We start from the raw sequence: 23964 nt of genomic DNA, 5'->3' as shown, positions 1-23964 counted from the left end.
TAGAAGATCTAGTCTTAGAAGCATTCACAGCAAGTGGTGCTTTCAGGATTCACATGCAGTTAAAATTGTAAAGCCTGTTATAGAATACTGACATTTATACATATTACAAAAATCTGTTTATTAAAAAGACACCTGGGAAACCCAACCCTGTTCTGACCTTTAGTATTCAAGAAGCTTTTCCCACCACAGATAGGAAAACACATATTTACTGTGAGATTAGAGAAAAGACTGAGACAGAGCTGATCCTGTTCCACACCTACTGCTGCTAGCCACACCTCACTATTATAAGAAGAAGAAAAAAAAGAAGAAAAATAATTGAACCTGGTAAGCAGTTGTTGTTCCAAATAACAGTGTGTGCAGAGTCATAAATAGTTCAGAATTGACCAAGAGGAAACATATTTCATGATGACACAATCCTATTGCTACAGTCATTCATGTAAGGGAACTCCCACAGGGAAAGGCATAAAAAAGCTTAGGGAAGGTTGAGAAGCTGCTCAGTCAGTGCTAGTAAGTCAAATATTGTGTTAGATCCCTAATAGATGTTGTCATGAACTCCAGCCAAGGCCTTTTCCAATTTCCTTCTGGATCCCACAGGGGTAGTGCAGGGTGTGATCTGGCCCTGCTAGGAAGCTCCTATAGACCTTCAAGCTCACATGGAGGGGCCGTCAGCACATCTGTCTCCACCAGGCCCCTCTGGCTGGCCTCTGGAGTGGGAGTATCTTGTGGAGGCTTTGGGGAGAGCCATGGGGATAGCATCTTTCTGAGAGGAAATGAGAAACAGACTATGCAAAACCTGAATGATCGTTTGGCTGCTTATCTGGAGAAGGTACGTTCTCTGGAAGCAGCTAATGCTCAGCTGGAGAGCTGTATCCTGGAATGGCACAAGAAGAAGTCTGATGAAAAGAAGCATGACTTCAACCAATACGAGGAAAACATCAGTGACATGCAAGGACAGGTAAGTCAGAGCTGCATTTGGCTATGCCCTTCTGCATTCCCCCTTTGTGGAATCTGAGTACTCCTTCAGGCTGACAGCCCTCCTTTACAGAAGCATAAATAAAATATTAGAAACATTAATATAAGTGGTTACCAGAGCTGTGCATAAAAGTTCATTGTGCACTCAAGGCGGTAGAAGAGGGATAGGAAAGAGAGAAGGGAAAGTCTGTAGATGTCAGTAATATATAGAAATTAAAATGCTGTCATATGTATATTTTTTTACCTGAAGTTGTGGACTGATCTTCCGTTTCTTGCATAACACGATCTCTTTGAATGCACAGTGTGGTAAATCACACAAAGACAAATTGCAAAGCAGGAAAAATGAAAAGACTGCCTTATTTCAAAGGACAAAAAGGCAGGTTTGACTGCCTAGGACTATTGGAACAAGGGGAAGAGCTGGCCTACTGAGGAAAGTAGGAGAATGTAGGTTTAAAAGGTCTGCAGAGGTCAATCATGAATGTCTATAAGAGCATTGACAAAGATATTACAAATCTTCCAAGTAATCCAAATCTTCTATATTTTATACCAAAAAACCATGAATGCCTTGTGTGTAGATTAGAAATATAAGTCCATCAGCAGATGCCATATACAAACCATTACCTACAACTGTTCTTCTTCCTACCTAGATGTTCCTTGCAGCAGGCTTTGGCTATTCCAAAGAGAATTATAGCCAAGTAATGAAGTCATTCCTGAAATCACATGCAAAAATGAGGTCACCCCAACATTCCCAATATACCACTTTTGAAGGGGGTAGGTTTTGCAATGCCTCAGGAAATAACAGAAACACATAGAACAGCTCACAACAGATTTGTAATGGAATGAATAGAAATACACATTCACACATGCTATTCTGAGAGGTACCTTTGTATTTCATTCACTGATTTCTAGGATGGTGATGAAGGGGAACTATACTGGATTTTGGGTCCAATATCCAAATAAGACAGAAAAATTAAATGTCCATTCTAATTATGAAAACAGCACTAACAAATACTCTTTGGCATGTTTTCACTGTAACTAAAATGTAAATGTATGGTTCCCACCGCTATTTCATATTAACATTCAACAATGTCTTTCAAACTCGTGTCTAAAAATGTAAGAATATTAATTTGCATACATAATAAAACCTAATTAACTCAGTAATCATCCTGTGACTAATCAGAATAATTACCTTAACTTTACATGACCATATAAGGCAAGAAGCAAAACTACTCAACAATGCTATGGTTTTAGTTTATAAATGGCATTTTTGCTTGGAATTGGGCTGTTCAGGATTTCTTATAACCTGGAGAACTTTTTTCCAGTGATACCTAGAAATTGGCATTAACTGGAACCTTTGATTTATGGCAGGGAGGCCTGGGATTGAATGAACATGGATAAAACTTCCTTCTCACTGCTAAAGGTGTTCCCTTCACTCAGAAGATGAGGGACACTGGCTCCAGGCAATGGATAAGGAATGCTAGCTCTACTGCCTTCTATGGCTGTTCAGAGGATAAAAACAGGTCATCAGTCTCCAGGCCTGTCAGTTCAGTAGTGAATTCATTTTAAAAGAAAAAAAATCTCTAAACCAGAGATAAATACTTGGTCTCCGACTAAATAGATTTTCTCACATCTTGAATGAGAGCCCAGGAAAGTTCTGGTTCTGATTCAGTGGGAAAATCCACACCTACAGAATTCAACCATGCCAGTACCTTTTTGAAGAAAGAAAGATACAAAGACCCAAGTCATAGGATTGATCAGGATAAAGCTCTAAGAGGGGGAAAATGCTGTACCACCAATATAACCCTTGTATCTACCATTCACAATTAAGATGGGTTATCCACTAGTTATTAGCATCAAGCCTCCTCTTACACCAAGGCCTTTCTTCATTAGTATATATTTTATGTACCATTCATATAGGAGGTGGGATTATTATTTACAGTGGGCACCTCAGAGAGCTTAATCCAGAATTTTCATTTTCTCTGGAAGGAACTGGCTCTAACCTCATAATTACCACCATTGTGAATGACAATATAATAATTATTTATTCATCATAATTAATTAATGATGTATTAGTCAAAGTGCCAATATTTTCTGGATGAATGTTGAATATGTCCAAAAAGAACTTGTATGAATATCCATCTTACATCCATAGAGCAGCAAAATGGTTATGGTACTAGGCTACTGCTTGCAACTATTTACTGCTTGACCATGCCTCACTGTTGAGGACTTTACTGCTGTTTTAGCTGTGGATGCATGTTCTTCATAATAAAGATCCGTCCTTACAATAAACCCTTGCACTTGCAGTTCCTAGTCTAACAACTCCCACCTCAGTGCTTCCTTCCACCCTTGCCTCTAAATGGGTGACAATTATATCTGGATTTAGAAACCCTAATTCAGACCTTTTTCCTAACAATTTTTCAGTTTTATTGAGGTTCTGGTTGCTATCCTGATACAGTTCCATGATTGATCTGGGAAGGGTTCCAGATTGTGACCCCACATACTCTTCCTGTCCTAGAGTTTATTCACTGGATCTGGTATTGTGCAGCTCAGAAACTTGATAACCAACTACAAGTGTATCAAGTTTGGTGAACATTGCCTTTTTTATTTTTAACTAAAAATAATTGAAAGTACATCTAGGTGTGAAGATCAGGCACACTGAGCAAGGCCGGCTCATCGGGAAGGATTTCCAGCATTCTGATGACATTCTTTGTGTTTATTTTTGCATGTTGATGTGAGGAAACTGGCATGTTGCTGTGAGGAATTTTTCTAGTAGAATTCTTCAGCACCAATAAAAGGAGAGAAATCCCACGTATATCCCTTTTACCAGATTGGCTCATCTTTTTCTGTCTGCAACTGAGATATTGAGACACTAGCTAGATTTCAACTTCCTGCTCTCTGCTTCCAGTATAGAATCATCTCTCTTGGCATCAAGACTCTTAATTCTCTGCTTTTTTCTATATTTTTCTTTAGCTGCTACCAAAATTTCCATGTTTTGTGCTCAAAAGAAATAAAGAGGTCATCTAGTCTATTTTCCTATCAGTGTTCATTTATTTCCTATTAATATTCTTATACAGTGTATTGCATAAATACACAAAGGTGATTTGTAAATCACTTAAAAAGTCAGGGTCCCTGCCCCAAACTGGTTGTCTGAAGCACAGGAAGTACTGAGACACTTCTAAGTGAGGAGGTCAATGCAGGAAGCCTTCATAAAATCTGTTTTGAGAAGGAATTTGAACAAGTGGGAGTGCATCTGATATGAATGATACGGGCCTTTCAACATATTATCTAATGCTTTGTTAAATCTCCTTTTACAGCTCAGACAATAGGGTTTAGTGTTGGTATTAGAGATAAAAAATTGTTAAATTAGGGCTATTCGTGGTCTCTGTAAAACAAATTGAAAGGCTCAGTCCAGTTCTAAGCAGATGTCCATATTTCAAAATCAGCAACCAGCATTCTAATTGGCATTCTCCAGCGTCAACAGATCAATGACAGTTTTAATCCTACTTAATATATTTTAGATTAAATCCTTCACATTTCTTTGTCTTTCAGATGCCATGGAAAGTGTCTCTTTTGCACTAAGGCCTTTACAGTGTCATTCAAGAATTCTATTTTTGTTGTTCATTTGCCATATTATGAAATGGTTACAGAAGTCAAGACACTGATGGCGTTTTCTGATTGGCTCTCAGTTATGCTCTTCCACAGTATAATTTATAATGTTCAGGAAAAGGGTTCAATTATTATCTTTATTTATTTTCCCTGCCAGCAATAACAAACCTCAGGCTGCCAAACATTTAGGGCATTGTTATACTTCCCAGCTGGCCTTCATCATGCCTTAGGGCAAAACCTGAAACGTGCTGTAATTGGCCAGGGATGTACTCTATGTTCTGTATTATTGATTAATTAATGCATTCTACAGACTCTTTAATTTTTCCATTCCAAAGTCAACTTGGGGCACGTCAAGATATTTTTGTCATGTTTTATATTTCCTGGCTTCTTGCTTACTCATTTAGGTGCAGAAAGTTTTATTTGAAAAACCACTGGGAATTTTCTCGCTGGATAAAGATATTTCTGAATTCTGGGATATTGTCACCTTCTTTTGCCATCTAAATATTTACAGAAGGCTGCAGTGAGAAATCTCCCTGTGATCATCTGTTTACTCCTCTTGCCCCTAAATTAGTAAAAGACTTGATATGTCACAGTTCTTAGTTCATACTAATTGCATATTAAATTAATTGTTTTAGGGGGCTGGATTGCTTTTAAAGATTTGGAATGGAATACTGAGCCTTTCACATTCAGCTCAGTGGTTCAAACCTACCTCAAGTTGGTGGTGACTGAAAGCCATTACCTTCTGACTGTTTGCCCACTATCTTCTGTGAAATGAACTAATGCTCTTGCTTCTGTTCCTTTAGGACAGGTTTCCATATCGCAAAAGCCACCACTAGAATGGTCACTAACTATTTTCATCTTGCTGGTAGTCTAACATAGGCAAGAGATGAAATTCTGTGACACTTAGGTTCCTAAATACCTAAGTCACTTCTGAGAGTGGGACTTAGGAGTCTAAGGAGCTATAGATGTCTAAATACCATTGAGAATCTGGGTCCAAGTCATTAAGGTGCATTTGAAAATTGCACTTTAAATCCATTCACACTTCAAATAGGAATGGCAGAACAGTGAAAGACATCCATTATATAGCAATGCTGTGGAACTGTAACTCTGTGTATGTGGTTTACAGATTGAGGATGGCAAGATCACCAATGCCAGTATTCTTCTGCATATTGATAATGCTAAAATGGCATTTGAAGATTTGAGACTCAAGTAAGTTCTCTCTTCGTTTCTTCATATTTGTAAGGAGGTTGAAAAGAAATACATCCAGGCTTTGTCCCTGATAATCCAATAAAACTTGTTTCTACTGAAGTTCTCTGGTGACATTTGATCAATAAAATTAATGTACAGCAAAAATAATAGAGAAGAATGAGAAATGAATGTTCAGCAGTCATTTGTAATTTTAACAATCTTGAGTCACTGTTTATGATTCGTAGATCAGGGCCTAAAGAGCAAGTTTTACTGCAGGTGTTTAATTCTTATCACAAAAGGCATTTATAGACTGTAAGGCTGAATACAAATTAACACTTATCTGCACCCCATCCTTTACCCCAATCCAACCAAATAATTCTGTCTCCTGTGGTCTTCCGTTCATTCTTCTTGATGCTGCATGCCCTTCTCCTCAGTACCTTCTGATGGTTTCCCGAGTGGAGTTGCCACAATAATTGAATCAGTTTTTGATGAAACACTAGTATACAGTCTTAGTGGGCAATACATAGCATTAAGAGACTTGTTTCATGACAGTCTAAGAAACCTGAATGATTTAACTTGAATTGCAAACTGCTAGGCAAGTGTATGCATATGAGGAGAATTTACATTATAGTAGGCTAGTTCCTGATGGATGCTGAATAGAGTCTTCCATTCAGCAAAAGAAGCTCAGTCACTTAAGTGTCTGGCACTCTCAGGCAATATTTTTTCAAATGACTTTTTCTTTTAAGGCTCAAAACCCCATGTCCTTATCCCATACTTTCTCTGTGCTTCCTGTCCTTTCTCTTCAATATCTTCATTAACAAGATTTTTTAGTGGCCCCGCTCACTGAAATCTGGAAGTGTGAAGCTCCTTAAATGGAAGGGAATGTTGTTCAGAATAGGATTTCTGTGTGATCACCACATTCTGAAGTGAGTCTGGTGGATTAGTTGGAGGAAACATCAACTGACCACACAAAAGTCTTCTCTTATATCTGAGACTGCGGAGCAGTCAGAGAATCAAATGCTATTCCAGAACTGAAAGTAACTGCAGTACCAGTTTCAAGTGTTGTCAATTCATTTGTTTTTGTTTGGGGTTTTTTTGGTCTTGGAGGTGTCAACTTCCTAAAAGTGGCTAATTTGAAGTGTTTTAAGGGATATTATTAGCTAGTTTGGGAGCAATTTTTACACAGTGATTTCACCTAGTCTGAATAGCAATCACTCTGGGACAAACTGCAGGAGACATTACATTATAGATTTGTTTGTTGTTGTATTTAAATCCCTAATAGCTATTAATTTTTTTAGTTTTTAAAACCCTATTTCTAGAGCTGTGCTAGTCACAAACAAGGATAATAATTAAAATGTTACTTTGTTCATTCTCCTTTATCATATAAGGGAGTGATAAGGTGACATTTTTAAGGATTTCTAAGAAATAGCAAAGAATATGTTTTTAAAAGAGCCTGCTTTCTTGTGATTTGCCCAGGCATATGCTTCTCTTTGATGCTACTCATAGAGAACTCATGAATTCACCTGTTCTCAGCAAGCATGTTTTGCCTCCTTTTTCCTGGTAAAGGTATGAGGCGGAACACTCTCTCAGGCAGAGAATGCAAATCAATGTTGAGAACCTGCGTAAGGAACTTGACAACCTGACCATTATCATGACAGATCTGGAAATGGAGATTGAAGGCATGCAGGAAGAGCACCTCCTCAGGAAGAAAGACCATGAGAAGGTAGGAAAAATCTAGACCCTAAAGATCCTAAAGAATACAGTTCTTTGCTAATGAGTGGAGAAGTTTGGGTAATATCTAAAAATTAGGCAGATAATTAAAGACCCGCTTGTGCTCCCACTGAAGTCAAGGGGAGTCTTTCCATTGACTTCAATGCAAGTTACATTCACAGTAACTTCACGTTCACTCACACTTTGCATTCATAAATGATCAAGTGGATTAGGATTGGCTCTCTTTAATTCTAATCCCAGATATGACAATGACAATGTACGTCCTTGGAAAGTTCATTTTGCCTTTATGCCTCTCATTTACCCCATCTGTAAAACTGAGATAATAAAACGTAACTATTTTACAGGAATAGCAGAAGAAATAATTAAATATTTGTACAGTGATTGCAGATGAAAACCACTGAGCTAACTATTCACATCCGATGCTCCAGTACCATTCATGTTTATGGTCAGCAAAGCAGATACTAGCAATATGGTGAAATTATCCAGATTATAAATTGTTTCTTAATGTATGAAATTATTGTTACTGCTGCGTTCGACCCCATATTTACCCTCATACTCCGCACGTGTCATTTCTGCAACTGAGGTTTGCTTTGAGATTTTGGTTTCATGTGAACCCAAAGTTTTGAATGAAAATTTGTGGAGGGACTTGGGGAAAACTGAATATAGATGGATCAAAATTGAAGAAAGTTTGTACAAACCCCTCCCCAAAGTGAAAATTACTTACTTTTCCAAAGCTCTTAACACAGCTCAATAGACGAAATTTAATGAATTTAAGCCTTGACAATTAAACCCTGCCACTCTGAATACTCACTTTGTTGTGCTATATATGTTGCTACTCCCACACAGCACTGTACCACTGCTTGACAACATGACATTTTCATGCTGACTGCTGTACTGTTGTCTTCAGTTATCAACTGTAGTACCTAGGTACTAAGTATCCTACTCAGTAATCATAGATTGTTAAAAAATGCAACAAAAATCCAGAAAGAGTAGATAGTAAAAGATGAGATTTCCATTGGCTAACATGCTTGTGTACTCAGAAATAGTAATGAGCTATACTATAACAATTCTTAGAAGCAGGACAACCAAGAAGGATGTTAGTATGTCCAGTTGGTCTGCATTTCAAATGCTGTAGTATCATATCCTGGAGTACTGCTTTTGGAAATGGCATTTAAAACATGAGATTATGCTACATTGAAGGGAATTTTGCCAAACCTGTTTGACTTGTTTTATAATTATGTTGTTTACACAGTAATTATATGTTTTAATCTGATTGCTCCTCTAGCAACTACACAGAATTTTTATAACCTTCTACTGAAAACTTGGCTTTAGTAGCATAAATACTATGGATGCTCTGAAAAGTGAAATTACAATTAAAGTTGAATGAATCTGGATGGTTTCAAGTTCCATTCAGATAAACATCCAAACGTGGCAATGATTCTTTCAAGTGTATTTCTTCTAGAAATTTTATGAGAACAAGATTTTTTTTGTGGAGTTCTCTGACCCAGACCTACATGCACTTACGTCATCAGGAGCAGAAATAGGCTGCTGGTTTTGCCCATGTCAGATATACCATGACACACCAACCCACAATATTTCCTCAAACTTTACTGAACCTCCCAAAAATGTTTGAGATCTAGTTTGAGTCACATTTTAGATAAATATATAAACTGGCTCTTATTGGGGCCAAACTAGTTTGCAGACCCATAGGAACAATTGGATTTATCTGGAAGATCATTCACCTCAAGTGGAGAATGAACTATTTTCTCATCCAAAAGGTTGTTTTTCCAGTTGAAAGTCAAGTCATGTTAATGGATGATCTGGGGTAAGTTTGCACTGCTCTTGTCTATGCTGTACCTGTTCTATGGATAAAGAAGACTGTCAGTACAGCATCTTTCACCAGCACAAAACTAATTTAAAAAAATTACAGCAATCAACAGGGCTTGGAGATTGTCTGCACAAATCTCTGGTGAACAGAAGCCCCAGCAACCAACAAGGTGGGGGTAGCCACATTTCAAAAGAATTGATATAAAGATATCAGAATGAACTACATGTCTACAGAGGCATACTTCCAGCCCTAGACTGTGTTAAATATGTCAACAAAGCAAGAAAGTAGGGGAAGGGGCTGTAGGTTTGAATGAGGATAGTCCTTATATACGAGTTTAATCTTTTGATTCATATGGGTGTGAGACTAGTGAAGTAAAATTGATTGGATCTGGCATCTACACTGCATTCTTATGACACAGAAAGCCCTACAGCTACCCTGATGGCTTGCAGTATATTTTGCAGATGAAATATACATTGTGCTGTAGACAAAGAAAAATGTGTATTTTTCAGGAAATGAGCTCTTCCATTACGGAATAAACAGGAATAAAATCAACTTCCTTTCTAGCCAGTCAGAACTCCCTAATGGTTTGAGAGTTTCTATGGTTACCTAGATTTTTCTGTGTCTTTGTTGCTGCTGGTTCTGTACAATAATGTATTTACATTGTCATATGATGAAGTGTTTCAGAATGTTAAGTCTGGAATCTAAAATTGGGTCAGATGACTAAATGGTAAAACTCAGAAATGTGTGTGTTCCCTTATTATAAAAGAAAAGGGAATGCAGACAATGCACTTGCCTGGCTGAACAGAGAAATGGTGTGAAAATACAAGCTTTTATTCAGAAGTGAATAGACCATAAGCATAGGGTAGGTGAGAGGTTTTCTACAGGAAGTCTAAAGTAATAATCTTTTTTAGAAAAGATAAGTAACTTACTCTTTTAAAATTAAATCACGATGCATTGTAAGAGTATCCAGGTCAAACCCAGAGCCTTTGCCAAAGGCTGGGAATAGCTGACAGGAGAGATCACTTGGTGATTACCTGTTCTATTCATTCCCTTTGAAGCACTTGTCACTGGCCACTGTCAGATGATAGGATACTGGGCTAGATGGACCATTGCCCTGGCTGTTCTTATGTTAAACCAGTGTGGGATAAGCAGTTAACTGTCTGTATAACAATTAATTCACCCATAATTAGAAGAATCTTTTAGTGCTATTTACTGAAGATAGGAATGAAGGGGACAAGGTGAAAATGGGGAATTTTTTGTCTTTGGTTTCATAAATGTCTGTTTATTTTCTCTTCTCTGCTACTCTGAATAGGATATTGGGGCACATCATTCATCACAGGATTTCAAGGTCAATGTGAAAGTAAATGCAGTGCCACAAGAAGATCTGGCCAAAATTTTAGCAGGGATAAGAGAGGATTATGAAGCCATTATTGAAAAGAACCGCCAAGGCCTTGACGCCTGGTACAAAGAGCAGGTAACAAAGGAATACATCAAACTTCCTTCTGCTGATTTCACATAGCCCTACTAATTTCATAAAAGATTGACCAGTATCTGTAAACTTTTCAAATACTTTTATTCCACAGACTGCAACTGTGGCCCCGATGGCAACTATCAACCCAGAAGAAATACAGAGCAATGAAAGTGAGATCAAGGACTTGAGGTGTACTTTTCAGGCCTTGGAGATTGAGTTGCAAGCACAATTTAGCAAGGTATCTTCTGGGGAAATCAATGACAGGTCACTTTTTATCCATTAAGTTCTCCAGGAACTCATACCATCATCCAAATTCTGCCCTCATTTATACCCATGCAACTATACTGACTTCAGTGGAGTTACACATAAATGAAAATAGAATTTGACCCCTTTTGTTTATATTTAAACTCATGGACACTTGCAAAGAAGACTGTCACCATCACCACCATGTGGAAAATTCATTAGATACTTCCTTTCTTGTGACTTCACATGGAGGAAACAGGAGGAAATAGGTGAGATGACCTGGAAGCCAGCCAGCAAGTCTCCAACTGGGGGGAAAAGGCAGAGGCGATTGCCTAGCAGTCCATATGTCAGGTTTGGAAGATCATAATATATGTGAAATTCCATTCCCAACAATCACACACTTGATGTTGATAGGAAATCTTAAGAATTCCTCTGATTTCCCATTGATTAAAGCTCCTATGTCCATGATATGGCGAGCATGGAGTAACACTGTACAATAAGAGGAAAACTGAGAAAATGGTCCAAGATGTATTTTACAACTCCAGAGAGAAGAAATCCGTATCTTTCATAGTCAGTAACATAAGGTTACAAAAATTATGATATGTATAACATGTATGATTGCCTCCCTTTTTCAATCAAAATAATAATAAATTATTCTTTGTGATTTGCTAACATCCCAGATATAATCTTTCAATTTAGAAAAGTTAATTACTTCATAAAATGCACATTCTTTTGCTCTTAATTTTAGACCATTATAAAAACAAAGTCATAGAGGAATTCTCATAATTGAGTTGCACATGTGCTCCAGCCCCCTAATTATTTTTGTTGTCCTCCGCTGGACTCTCTCCAATTTGCCCACATCCTTTTGTAGTGGGGGGCCCAAAACTGGACACACTATTCCAAATGTGGCCTCACCAGTGCTGAATAGAGGGGAATAATCACTTCCCGTGATCTGCTGGCAATGCTCCTACTAATGCAGCCCAATATGCCATTAGCCTTCTTGGCAATAAGGGCACACTGTTGACTCATATCCAGCTTCTTGACCACTGTAACCACCAGGTCCTTTTCTGCAGAACTGCTGCCTAGCCAACTGGTCCCCAGTCTGTAACAGTGCATGGGATTCTTCCATCCTAAGTGCAGGATTCTGCACTTGTCTTTGTTGAACCTCATCAGATTTCTTTTGGCCCAATCCTCTAATTAGTCTAGGTCACTCTGTATCCTATCCCTGCCCTCCAGCATATCTACCAGTCCCCCCAGTTTAGTGTCATCTGCAGACTTGCTGAGGGTGCAATCTACACCATCCTGTAGATCATTACTGAAGATGTTGAACCGGTCCCAGCACTGACTCCTGAGGCACTCCACTTGTTACTGGCTGCCAACTAGACATCAAGTCATTGATCACTACTCATTGAGCCCGTTGATCCAGCCAGCTTTCTATCCATTTTATAGTTACTTATAGTCCATTCATCCATATAATCCATACTTTTTTAATTTGCTGATAAGAGTACTGTGGGAGACCATATCAAAAGCTTTGCTAAAGTCACTGCTTTCCTCACATCCACAGCATCAGTCATCTCATCATAGAAGGCAATCAGGTTGGTCAGATAAGATTTGCCCTTGGTGAATCCATGCTGACTGTTCCTGATCACCTTCCTCTCTTCCAAGTGCTTGGAAATGGATTTCTTGAGGACCTGATCCATGATTTTTCCAGGGACTGAGGTGAGGCTGACTGGTCTGTAGTTCCCTGGATCCTCCTCCTTCCCTTTTTTGAAGATGGGCACTATATTTGCCTTTTTCCAACTGTCCAGGACTGCCCCCAATCACCATGAGTTTTTAAAGATAATGGCCAATGTTTCTGCAATCACATCAGCCAACTCCCTCAGCACCCTTGGATGCATTGTATCTGGCCTCATGGACTTGTTCATGTCCAGTCTTCCTAAATAGTCCTGAACCTGTTCTTTCAGCACTGAGGGCTGCTCATCTCCTGCCCATTCTACGCTGCCCAGTGCAGTAGTCAGGGAGCTGACCTTGTCTGTAAATACAGAAGCAAAAAAAGCATTGAGTACTTCAGCTTTTTCTACATCATCTGTCACTAGGTTGCCTCCTCCATTCTGCAAAGGGTCCACACTTTCCCTAACCTTCTTCTTGTTATTAACACATCTGTAGATGTTATGTTAATAACTTTTGCAGAGGTTATTAACAAAAAATAAATGTGACCTTTGAAGATCATATTAAAAAGTTATATCCAGAAAGAGGAAATATTTCTAAGATTTAACTTAAGATTTATTTATGTTTACTCAGTCCTTGAGGGAACCAATTTCAGATTGATTATGATAGTTAAGGTCTGAAAAGGGCCTGATTGGCATAAAACTGCATTAATACTGTGATCAACGTCATTCAGTTGAAAACAAAAGGAGCTATATTGTTGTAAATGTGAAGCAACAGTGGCAAATCAGTCCAGAAAAGTGCTAAATATTATTATTACATTACTACTGTTGATAAATTGTATAGTCAATTACTTGACCACACTTGATTCATTATGAAATATACTCGAGACCAAATAATCAATGTCAGTCAGGTTTATTAATATGGTACAGGAAAAAGATTCTCTATGATACCAGGCTCCAAAGAGCCACCCTGTGCAGCGATGTTACATTCACATTACACAGAGAGCGTGCTCCTCACATTACACATTTAAGCTGGTATTTATATGATGATTTTACAAGTTACACATCTCTTTATATATCACTAAATTCCAACCCATCAGGTTGTCCTCCCAGTTCTTTAACTTGTTGTTGTGTCCCTTCCTTTTCTTTGTTTTGGATACTAGCATTCCAGGTACTTGTCCATGAAGGTACTTCCCTAGCTTCTATTAAGGACACAGAACAAATGTACCATGATTTTGCAAGATTCCTTTCTGCTTGTGCCAAATGCGTAGTTCATCAAATACAAAGATTTTCTTAAAGACAGACTCAGTTACCCTTTCAGCATGGAGAACAGTATGATTTAGACTCCTTTCCTGCAATTATGCACATACAATACTTTATTCATATGAGTAGTCCTGCTGATTTCAATGGGATCACTCCCATGAGTAGTCATGCATGTAACTTAAGTGTATAAAGTACTAGAGCCTTTAGTTTTTAAGCTCTTCTGGTTAGGGACCATACCTCCTGGTATTTTTGTAAACCGTGGCGACAAATAATTATACTAGCATTTGCATTTTCTGCTCTTTCAGAAATGTGCCCTGGAAGGTACCTTGGCCGAGACCCAGTCTCACTATACCTTTCAACTCCAGAATATACAACAATTCATCTCCAACTGTGAGGAAGAGCTGAGCCAGCTCCGCCAAGACATCAAGTATCAGAACAACCAGTATAAGATCCTCCTTGGGATCAAAACCCGCCTGGAAAAGGAGATTTCCACTTATCGTCAACTGCTGGAGGGAAATGTTGATGGGTAAGACAAAGCTAGTCTAATGTGGGTAGAGGAGAGTCTTATGTTTATGTAACTTAGAATCATACTTATTTATTTATGTTTAATCAATACTTGTGGGCATCATGAAGATGGTAGTAAATGTTGGTATTTTGTGTGTACGAACCATAATAAAATGCACGAGACACTTGCAAGTACCACTGTGCAGTATCAAAATAATATAGTGATTAACTACATTTATTAACAAATATCTATTGTCTCTGATAATTGTGATACTTCAATTATTATAATATTTTGTAATTATATAGTAACTTCCATCCCAGGCTCTCAGAGCACTTTAGAAATATATACAAAATTTTATTCACAATACCCATGTAAGGAAGTATATTTAATTAACTCCATTTTATAGGTAAGGAAACCAAGGCACAGACAAAAGAAATGCATTACACAAAGCTAGAAGTTCAGCTGGTACTAACTGAAGCACCTCAGAGTCTTGTACCAGAATGTGCTATGTATTGTGTAACACGTAGGCTAGATTCTTCAGGGCTGTGATAGTTTAATTCATTTGTAATTTATATTATATATGTTTGATTCAGTTGGACTCAGGAAAAGATGGAAATTTCACTAAAGCATAGCTTTTTTTATTTCCAGCCCAATTTGTAGTCTAAAAAGAAGACTGGAGATATGTTTGGACAGACTTTGGATAATCATCCAAATTCATAATTGCTTCCATATTGCATTTCTGAAGTTTTGCCCCTCACTAATGGACATCTAGTCTACCCTCTTTGATGTCTATGAATCTCTGCATTTGGAAACCTTTTAGGCTCCCAGTTCTTTGTTCTGTCCATTTAAAATACACAACCTGCTTCGAACACATGAAACCTGAGAATTAACAAACCGGATGGAGAAAGATTATTAGGAGTTAGTAATAATGTATAGCTCTGCTGCTGAAACTCCCAGGGAGCACTCTCCCCCATATATTGAGCTTGTTATTGGAAACCACAATGGGCCCAACACTAATCATTTCTAGGATGCGATACACTTTTCCTCAAAAGCAACAATAATGAAAAACAAAATGGGGGAGGGATTCAAAGTAAAAGTGGCTGGACCCAAGAGTAATGAAGAGCAAAATCCCTCATGGTAAAATATACATGTGCTTAGTTTTTGTCCTTTAGATATTGGTTTGATGGTCACATTAGAAATACCATTGGTGGATGTATGAATGGATACTTGAACTGAGAATGTTCATTTATTTTACCTTCATTTTATTATCTTTACAGAATAACAAGAAACTTTGAGTCAAGCACTAAAGGTAAAAGCGCCTTATTTTGTTCTCTATAATAAATACAAATCACATTCACTTTGGATGAAATTTATTCCTGTGTGGAGAGGCTATGCAAAGCTTAGACACAACTTGAGTCCCAATTAAGCCACATTTTGATATGGTTTAAGTGGTGCATATATGTCTCATGCAGGGGTGAATTTCAAGTTTGTCTACACTGCAATAAAAGTGTGATTACAGCTCAGATAGGCATACCTGTGCTAGCTTTAATCTAGCTAGCACATCTAAAAATAACAGTGAAGGTAGGTGTGGGCTAGGAATATGAGTCCATACCCAAGTGGACAGGGCACACTTGTAAGAACTTGCAATGAAACCAGTCCTGTTGCAGATTCACTGCTATTTTTAGCTGTGCTAACTAGATTAAAGTTAGGATGGGTATGTCTACCTGAGGTGCAACAACATCTTTTATTGTAGCATAGACATATCCTCAGTGTATGCTGCTGTGTCTGCCAGCTTGTAGCCTATTCTTGGTACAGACCTCACTAATTATTGAAATACATCATCCATAGCCGAGACTCAAGATAAGACCCTCATGATCCATGAGCAGGAATAGCAACTCTGCAAGGCAAGCTAAAAAGTAGCATACCCTTTAGTTAAGCCAGCAAGTCCTGTGCTGTTTGTACCAGCTGCAAGTCACACTATGCTGTCTCACACATCCATAGACAAAATCTTTTTTCACATACTTCTTTTAAATCTCTTAAAAATGTTTTTAATCTGATAAAAAACCAGAACAGTAGAACTTCTTTGGGCCAAAGAAGGTTACATTTTGCATCATTCTCTGAATTTTGTGACACACTTTGGCTAGAGAAGTGGACAAGTATCTTTATCTATATGATAACCTAGAGATGCATTATCTGGATGTATCCATAATCCTTCCATTCTTCATAAGGAAAAAATCTGCCTATGTGAATTGGTGCCTAGATACTCAATAGGCAAGCACAAGTGGTTGTATTTGTTTTGCATAAAAGGTTCATGCTAATTTTTGCAAGAGCAAATAGCTGTGTCCACAAAGTGACAGTGAACAACAGCAAGCTAAGGCTATCAAATCTGCCAGTGCTGGAAACGAGCATTAGAGACTGGAAATCAGTTTGTACCCTGCTTCATTACCAATTTAAATATACAGCATAAGAACGTTGCCATGCCAAACCAAAGGTGAAACATACAGAGCTTTTGAATAGCAGCTCACACAAACATTCCACCATTCACATGACATACCATAAAACTATGTATGAAACATACTATCACCAGAAAATCTCTTCAGGGCTCGGCCAGGTCAGGGCAAATGAACACATAGGGCTAAATTCTCAGCTGGGATGAATCAGAGTTGCTCCAATTACTTCCAAAGAACTATGTAAATTTACTATATCTGCAGATCTGGCCCATAAGCTATGTACATAAGCAAACTCTCCCCTGTATGATTTCTTTTTAATATTGCCTCTTGCCTAATAAATCTCTTATTTATTTCTCTTCAGAACATGCTGAAACGACCAGTCGAAATATTAAAACAATCATACAGGACAGCGTGAATGGACAGGTGGTGTCCTCCATCATCAATGAAATCCACAAGTAGATGTGAAGCAAGGGGCATACTAGCTCCTGGCTCTACCAATGGCCTAATATGTGATGTTGGGCAAATCTCTTTCATGCTCCATGCCTCAGTTTCTCTATGTGTAAAATAAGGATAATAATACTGACCTCCTTTGTAATCTGAGATCCACAGATGAGAAGTGTTATACAAGAGCTAGATAATATCTTTTTTAAGAAAAGCTCTTATCCACTCAGACATGAAAGACAAGCTAGTCAATGAAAATGACTCAGCAATGTTGGTACTGAATGTGTTATACATTTCTCACCAGGGCCATGAATCTGCTGACCTCCTTCTATAATTGACATATTTTCCAAACTGACTAACTTAATTTGAATTTAATAATTTTCCACCTTGGCTGTCAATCTCAGTTACCTTTTACTATAAATCTTATTGTCTATAATAAACTCTATACAAATACTTCTGCTGGTAGTTAGATTTTATATTAAAAACTAGAGGGCAGCAGATCCAAAAGGCTTGAAAACCTTATATCTTGGGCAGACGTGTCCAGATGGTAATAAATAAAATAATAATAATTAACCAAAGAAAAGGGTTGACAGTTCACAAAGTCCTACGTTATTTATATAAACAAAGAACATTCAGCATTTCTTGTGTACAGCTTTTTAAATGTCAGGTTTTAAATATATTATTTTTAGCATTGTTTTAAAGTATATTTTAATAAAATGCCCATTCTAGAAATGCATGTTTTCTCTTGAAGTCCAGCTATTCTTTTTCATCTGTAGTTTACAATTAGTTTGTCCAGATACTTCCTTTAGCCTCCATCTTCTAACTCCAAAATTCTCCTTGTGATCTGATTAATCCAACCCATCACTTGACTGTTTGCCTTCCTAACAAGTTAATATCCCATGTTGATGCGTACTAAATAAGAACATAGACAGATAAATAGGTGTACCACACTGTGAGGTATCAAAGAATGGAACCTAGGTCAATCATATTTTAGGTGTTCACAAACAAGTGAGCTGGAACTGGTTAAAAATTTTCATTTGAAATTTTTTTTAAATTAAAAATTGCTTTTTTTAAAAAATCAAAACAGAAATTTACATGGGACATGTCTGATTTCAATGAAAATTTGTGGGGGTCATCAAAAAAAATTCAACTGACAGCTGAACATTTTGAGTGTTTGGCTGCCAAAAACTGAAATATTTTCCGTTTTGGGGTTTTCATTTTTTCCCAACAAAACTATAAAAATGTTGAAGAAAAATTTAATTCTCATAAAATAAATTATTTTCCAACAAACTCTAGTAATAAGGAGCAAAAGAGCCTGATTTTCAGACATGCTGAACAATCTGAATGGCAGCTGAAGTCAATAGGAGTTCTGGATACTCAGCATGTCTGAAATTCAGGCCAACAATCTCTGCGGTCCAGACCTGCAGTTCCTCCCTAAATTTCACATCAGCACATTCACTAAATCAGGAGACAATCCCAACAGTGATGGGACAAATGGCAGTGAAGTACAATAATAAACGGAGACTTTGGCAAACAGAATCAACACAAGTGGATATTCAGGCTGAGAGGACTGGAAAATGAAGCCATGGAAGAGAGACAGCATGGAGCTGCATGAGCAACTCCTTGCAATTTGCACTCCCCAGCAAACATATGCATGCCAGACAAAACAGTTCTGTTCTGACAGATATTATGTCAATGGGAGAAAATGATACTGTGCTCTTTCATATCTGCTCATCCTTCGTTTTAATGGGTTTGCACATGCATTCTGTTGCTTAGCCTGCACTGAAACAAGGATTACAAAAGAGGGTAAAAGTCTCAAAGGCTTAGGAAAAATGTACTTCTAAAATACACAAAATCCAACCCTCATGACCCAACCCTTTCTTAGTGGCATGTTAGGACTAGTTGATGATCACCCCCACCCCAGATAGCAGAAAGAAAATTCCTTAATGTTTTGTCTAAATTGAATAAAACTGGTAATACTGGATTGGTGACTCTAAGCTAATTTTAATTGTACTCCTTTAGTGCTCAGCAGGTCCAACCAGACATATCTGTCACTTAAAAGCACCAGGGCTGGAATGAACCTGGCTGATTCTAAACAAAATTTTTGGATTCTTTTAAACTACTTTTCCACTCCCCCAATCTTATGGTCTGCTCTAAATGATAAAGGCTGGAGTGGTCTCATAGGTACCCTCTCCTACCCTTATGTCAAGGATGAGGGAGGAGGTGGCTATGCAAGCTCTGGGCCATGGAAGGATTCCCTTGCTCTGGGGGAATCCTTAGATGCCTGCCTGAGATGGGTTTAAGCACCCCTTGCACCACTGGAATCTCCAATAAGAAACAAGGAATCACAAGCTTTGGACTACAAAACTTGTAGACATTTTAAAGAAAATAATCATACCTACTTTCTAAATAGATCCAGAGGGATAGCCGTGTTAATCTGTATACAGCAAACACAACGAGAGTCCTGTAGCACTTTAAAGACTAACAAATTTAATATCTGCAGGCATAAGCTTTCGTGGGCTGTAACCCACTTCGTCAGATGTAAGGAATAGAAATCACATAAGAGGTGTATATATATATATATACATACATATCCAAGGGTAAGTAACAACAATAGGGAAGGTAGATAAAAGTAAAGTCCATTCAGTTAGAGTAGTTGAGGCTTATTCACAACCATTGATTAGGAAGTGAGAATGTGTGAACAGTGACAATTACTTCTTGTAATGAGAAAACCATTCCATGTTGACTGTTCCTGATCACCTTCCTCTCTTCTAAGTGCCTTAAAATGGATTCCTTGAGGACCTGCTCCATGATTTTTCCAGGGATCGAGGTGAGGCTTACAGGTCTGTAGTTTCCTGGATCCTCTTTCCTCCCTTTCTTGAAGATGGGCACTATATTTGCTTTTTTCCAGTAATCAGGGACCTCCCCCAGTTGCCATGAGCTTTCAAAGATAATAGGTAATGTTTCTGAAATCGGATCAGCCAACTCCCTCAGCACCTTTGGGTGCATTGCATCTGGCCCCATGGCTTGTGTATGTCCAATCTTTCTAAATAGTCTTGGACCTGTTCCTTCAGCACTGTGGGATGTTGTTTTCTCTGTTGTGATTTCTATTCCTTACATCTGACGAAGTGGGTTACAGCCCAAAAAAGCTTATGCCTGCAGAAATTAAATTTGTTAGTCTTTAAAGTGCTACAGGACTCTCATTGTTTTTTCTAAATAGAGATTTTCATCCATATATCTCCAGGTGAGACAGAAGAACAACAAAATATTATCTTCATTTCACAATGGGTACAGTGAGGCACAGAGAGATGAAATTACTTATCCAATGCCATATAATAGACCAGTGGCAGAGCTAGGAATGCAACCCAGATCTCTCGCTGCTACATAAGGGGCCTATCCAATGGCCCATATTGGTGCTCACAGAAAAGGTTAATTATGTCACACAGAGATGTTACTATTGATTATGCATTATTTCTGACTATATGACAAATAGAACAAGAGTGCAACCACTTAATACAAAGCTACAGTTCTATTGGCCAAACCTGGTGGCATCACAAAGCACAAGAGTAGAGCGCAAATCACCAAAATCCCAATTAATTTGTTTTGTTTTTGATCTAAGATTAGAATAATTTTATGTGAATGTACATTTACATTTCTAAAATGTAATATTTCTTATCAATATCTTAATATTCATCACTACATGATTTCAGAGTAATACTAACATGGATGATTACTTATTATATTTATGGTTTCTGTTATGGATATTGGAGTATCATTTTTTTCACAAGATGTATTTCACTGACAAAATGTTTGATTTTAAAAGGTATTATTATAATCAAAGTGAAACACAGATACTATATTATTAACTGGAACATAATTACGGATATATTCACGTGCTATATAAGGCTACATGGGTTATGTGTGTTTTCTTTTAACTGTGAAATGATAGTGTTCATGATTCAAAGGAATAGCTGAAGGGAAAACAGCTCAATAAAGATAATGGATTTCAAGAAGGCAGACGTTAGCAAACTCAGGGAGTCGGTAGGTAAGATCCCATGGGAAGCAAGTCTAAGGGAAAGATATTTTGAGAGAATTGGCAGTTTTTCTAAGTGATGTTATTTAAGGGCACAAGAGCAAACTATACCACTGTGTAGAAAAGATAAGAAATATGGCAAGCAATCGTGATCTGGAACTCAAGAGTCCTACAAAAAGCAAAAACTAGATCAAATTACAAAGAATGAACATAAACAAACAACACAAGCACGTAGGGACAAAATTAAAAAGGCTAAGGCACAAAACAAGATTAAACTCGCTAGAGATATAAAAGGTAACAAGAAAACATTCTACAAATATATTAGAAGCAAGAAGACGACCAAGGACAGCATAGGCCTGTTACTCAATGAGGGGAGGAAGACAATAAAAGGAAATGTATAAATGGCAAAAGTGCTAAATGACTTCTTTGTTTCAGTTTTCACCATAAAGTTCAGTAGCAATTAGTGAGCACAAGAGAAAATGAGGGAGGATTTGAGCTAAAAGAGAAAGAGCAAGTTAAAAATTACTTAGACAAGTTAACTGTCTTCAAGTCGCCGGGGTCTGAATAAATACATCCTAGAATACTCAAGGAGCAGACTAAGGAGATATCTGGGCCATTAGCAATTATCTTTGAAAACTCATGGAAGACGGGAGAGAATCCAGAGGACTGTAAGATGGCAAATATAGTGCCAATCTATAAAAAAGGAAGTAAGGACCACCCAGGGAATTACGGACCAGTCAGCTTGCCTTCTGTCAATTCTATCGTGGAAAGTAAGGGAAATATGAAAATGGAATTACTTCTGTGAGTAAAATTACAAAGAAAGTAGTGAAAAAACCTATGCAAAAAAGGCTTGATTTTCAAAGGTACTGAGTAAAGAAAAGATAGACTAGAACTTCCTGTAAATAAAGTACTGCATGATTAGCTCACACTTCCTCCCACCCAGGATAGCTTAAATCCAGTTAATAGAGACATGAAATCTTTATCACATTAGGAAATAGGAACCATTATTATAATAGAATTATATAATTCTAATGTTGTAGCAAAGAAGCCATCAGGGATCTGGTCATGGCTTCCTGATTATCAGGCCAATTTTGCCAACCCTGATGGAGTTTTGAAAGGCATGCTCTAAGGATCACCCACCAGCTGATTATAGCCCGAGCACAGCCCTATTTGCCCTGACATGCCTCCAAAGGTGGAAAGGGGAGGAGATGAAGAAGTCAGCTATAGTGAATTTACATCTACTGAGAAATCCCTTTTGCACTGCTTGAGCAGCACAAAGGGTGTGGGGCAGTGGGGCATGAGATTGGGGTTGGGAGAGCATCTGGACCATAAACTGACCAGTATCTAGAAACAAAATATTTCTCATTCTGTCTCTGAATATGTTACTGAAATGAGTAACTAGTTTCTGGAAGCCATTTAAAGTTGGTTAAACCCATTCTGCATGGCATAAGAGACGTACATCACAGACCTCCAGATGGTTTTAAAATATAAGTTTTTTGGGGTAGCACGAGGAATTGTAAGACACAGCAACATTTTATTTGAGGCAGTCGCTATAGTCAGTGTCCAGATCTTATTTCTTCATTTCACAGTAAGCAGAAAGATTTAAACAGTCTCAAAGATGCATGATCTTTAGCCCCACAGGCTGAACAGTGCAGTAATGGGTGAGTGTTGGTGCTCTGTTGGAGGTGCCCTTAGATAAGGTATTAACAAAAGTATCTTCTGTTGATCTCTGGAGGTTTTGCAATCTGGAAGTTAAAGGCTACCATGGCACTTATCAAAAAGAGTAAGGAATGACTCAAGTCCACTGGTAAACATTCACTTTCTCAGAAATTCAGCTTCTAATGTGCAGTGATATATAAGCAATTTCAGACTACACAATGACTGTTCCTCTTACTTACAAAATCATTGCAATATATTTGTACTTTAAACTCAACATTTTTTATGTAATACTTGAGATTATGAAGGTAAATCATTACAGCTCTTTAAACATTTAACTGTAAGTCTCCTTAATCCTTTTGTCTACTGGATAGTGTGAACAGATGTTTAAGATGTAAGAAATATGAATAGTATATATAAGATTCCTGTGACAAAGTACATTTGCTTCAGTTGGGAGCTGCTGTTTTGTTAGCCATGCTCAAGTTCCAACATGAATTTCTTCCTGTAAAATAATGTCCTAATTACACCACAAGTGGCTGATTTAAGAAGGCATGTGGAGGCCTCTAGTGATGAATATATAACAAGTGGGTTAGAGTGATTTGGACAAAACGTGCCAAAAGAAAAAGACTTGCTTTTGATACCCACACCTCAATATGTGGCATGTGGAGCCCCTAAATGTTAGAAACAAAAATAAAAACCTAATCAAAATGTTCATGAACCTCCTTCATTCCCTGACTCAACTCAAGGATCCTTTCCCTTTAGCTGCATAGTATTTTACAGACAAAAAACCACTGCTTGATAGTCTTTTAGATGGTATTAAAAATGGTATTTATTGTCCTTTTTTGGAAGAAAAAGATTAATTAAGATGGCCTAAGCTGTTGTTATTGTTATTGTAGTCTGATCTTGTCCC

The 23964-nt window shown here is 37.8% G+C and overlaps 1 protein-coding gene across 1 annotated transcript; it reads left to right on the top strand.

Annotated features, from left to right (window-relative positions):
- The first annotated feature begins 547 nt into the window (after positions 1–547).
- Positions 548–17390, top strand: KRT23 (keratin 23). The gene is made up of 8 exons (XM_067541281.1): positions 548–955; positions 5705–5787; positions 7333–7489; positions 10638–10799; positions 10909–11034; positions 14275–14495; positions 15752–15783; positions 17286–17390. Exons 1-8 carry the CDS (start codon positions 548–550, stop codon positions 17381–17383), a joined length of 1287 nt encoding a protein of 428 aa, XP_067397382.1. The 3' UTR covers positions 17384–17390.
- Positions 17391–23964: the final 6574 nt, after the last annotated feature.

Source organism: Emydura macquarii, unplaced genomic scaffold, assembly GCF_026122565.2.
Source record: "Emydura macquarii macquarii isolate MOO-44397 ecotype Brisbane River unplaced genomic scaffold, CSIRO-AGI_Emac_v2 contig_629, whole genome shotgun sequence".
Lineage (NCBI taxonomy): Eukaryota > Metazoa > Chordata > Testudines > Chelidae > Emydura > Emydura macquarii.
Note: the sequence above shows the minus strand (reverse complement) of the source record. Positions and strands in the feature narration are given on the sequence as shown.

What these genes read in the sequence shown, in the direction of transcription:
- KRT23 (XM_067541281.1), top strand. Translation starts at nt 548, where the DNA reads ATGAACTCCAGCCAAGGCCTTTTCCAATTTCCTTCTGGATCCCACAGG. An exon ending in TTTGAAGATTTGAGACTCAA is followed by an intron (nt 5,788 to 7,332) that starts GTAAGTTCTCTC and finishes TTCCTGGTAAAG; the next exon opens with GTATGAGGCGGAACACTCTC. An exon ending in GGAAGAAAGACCATGAGAAG is followed by an intron (nt 7,490 to 10,637) that starts GTAGGAAAAATC and finishes TACTCTGAATAG; the next exon opens with GATATTGGGGCACATCATTC.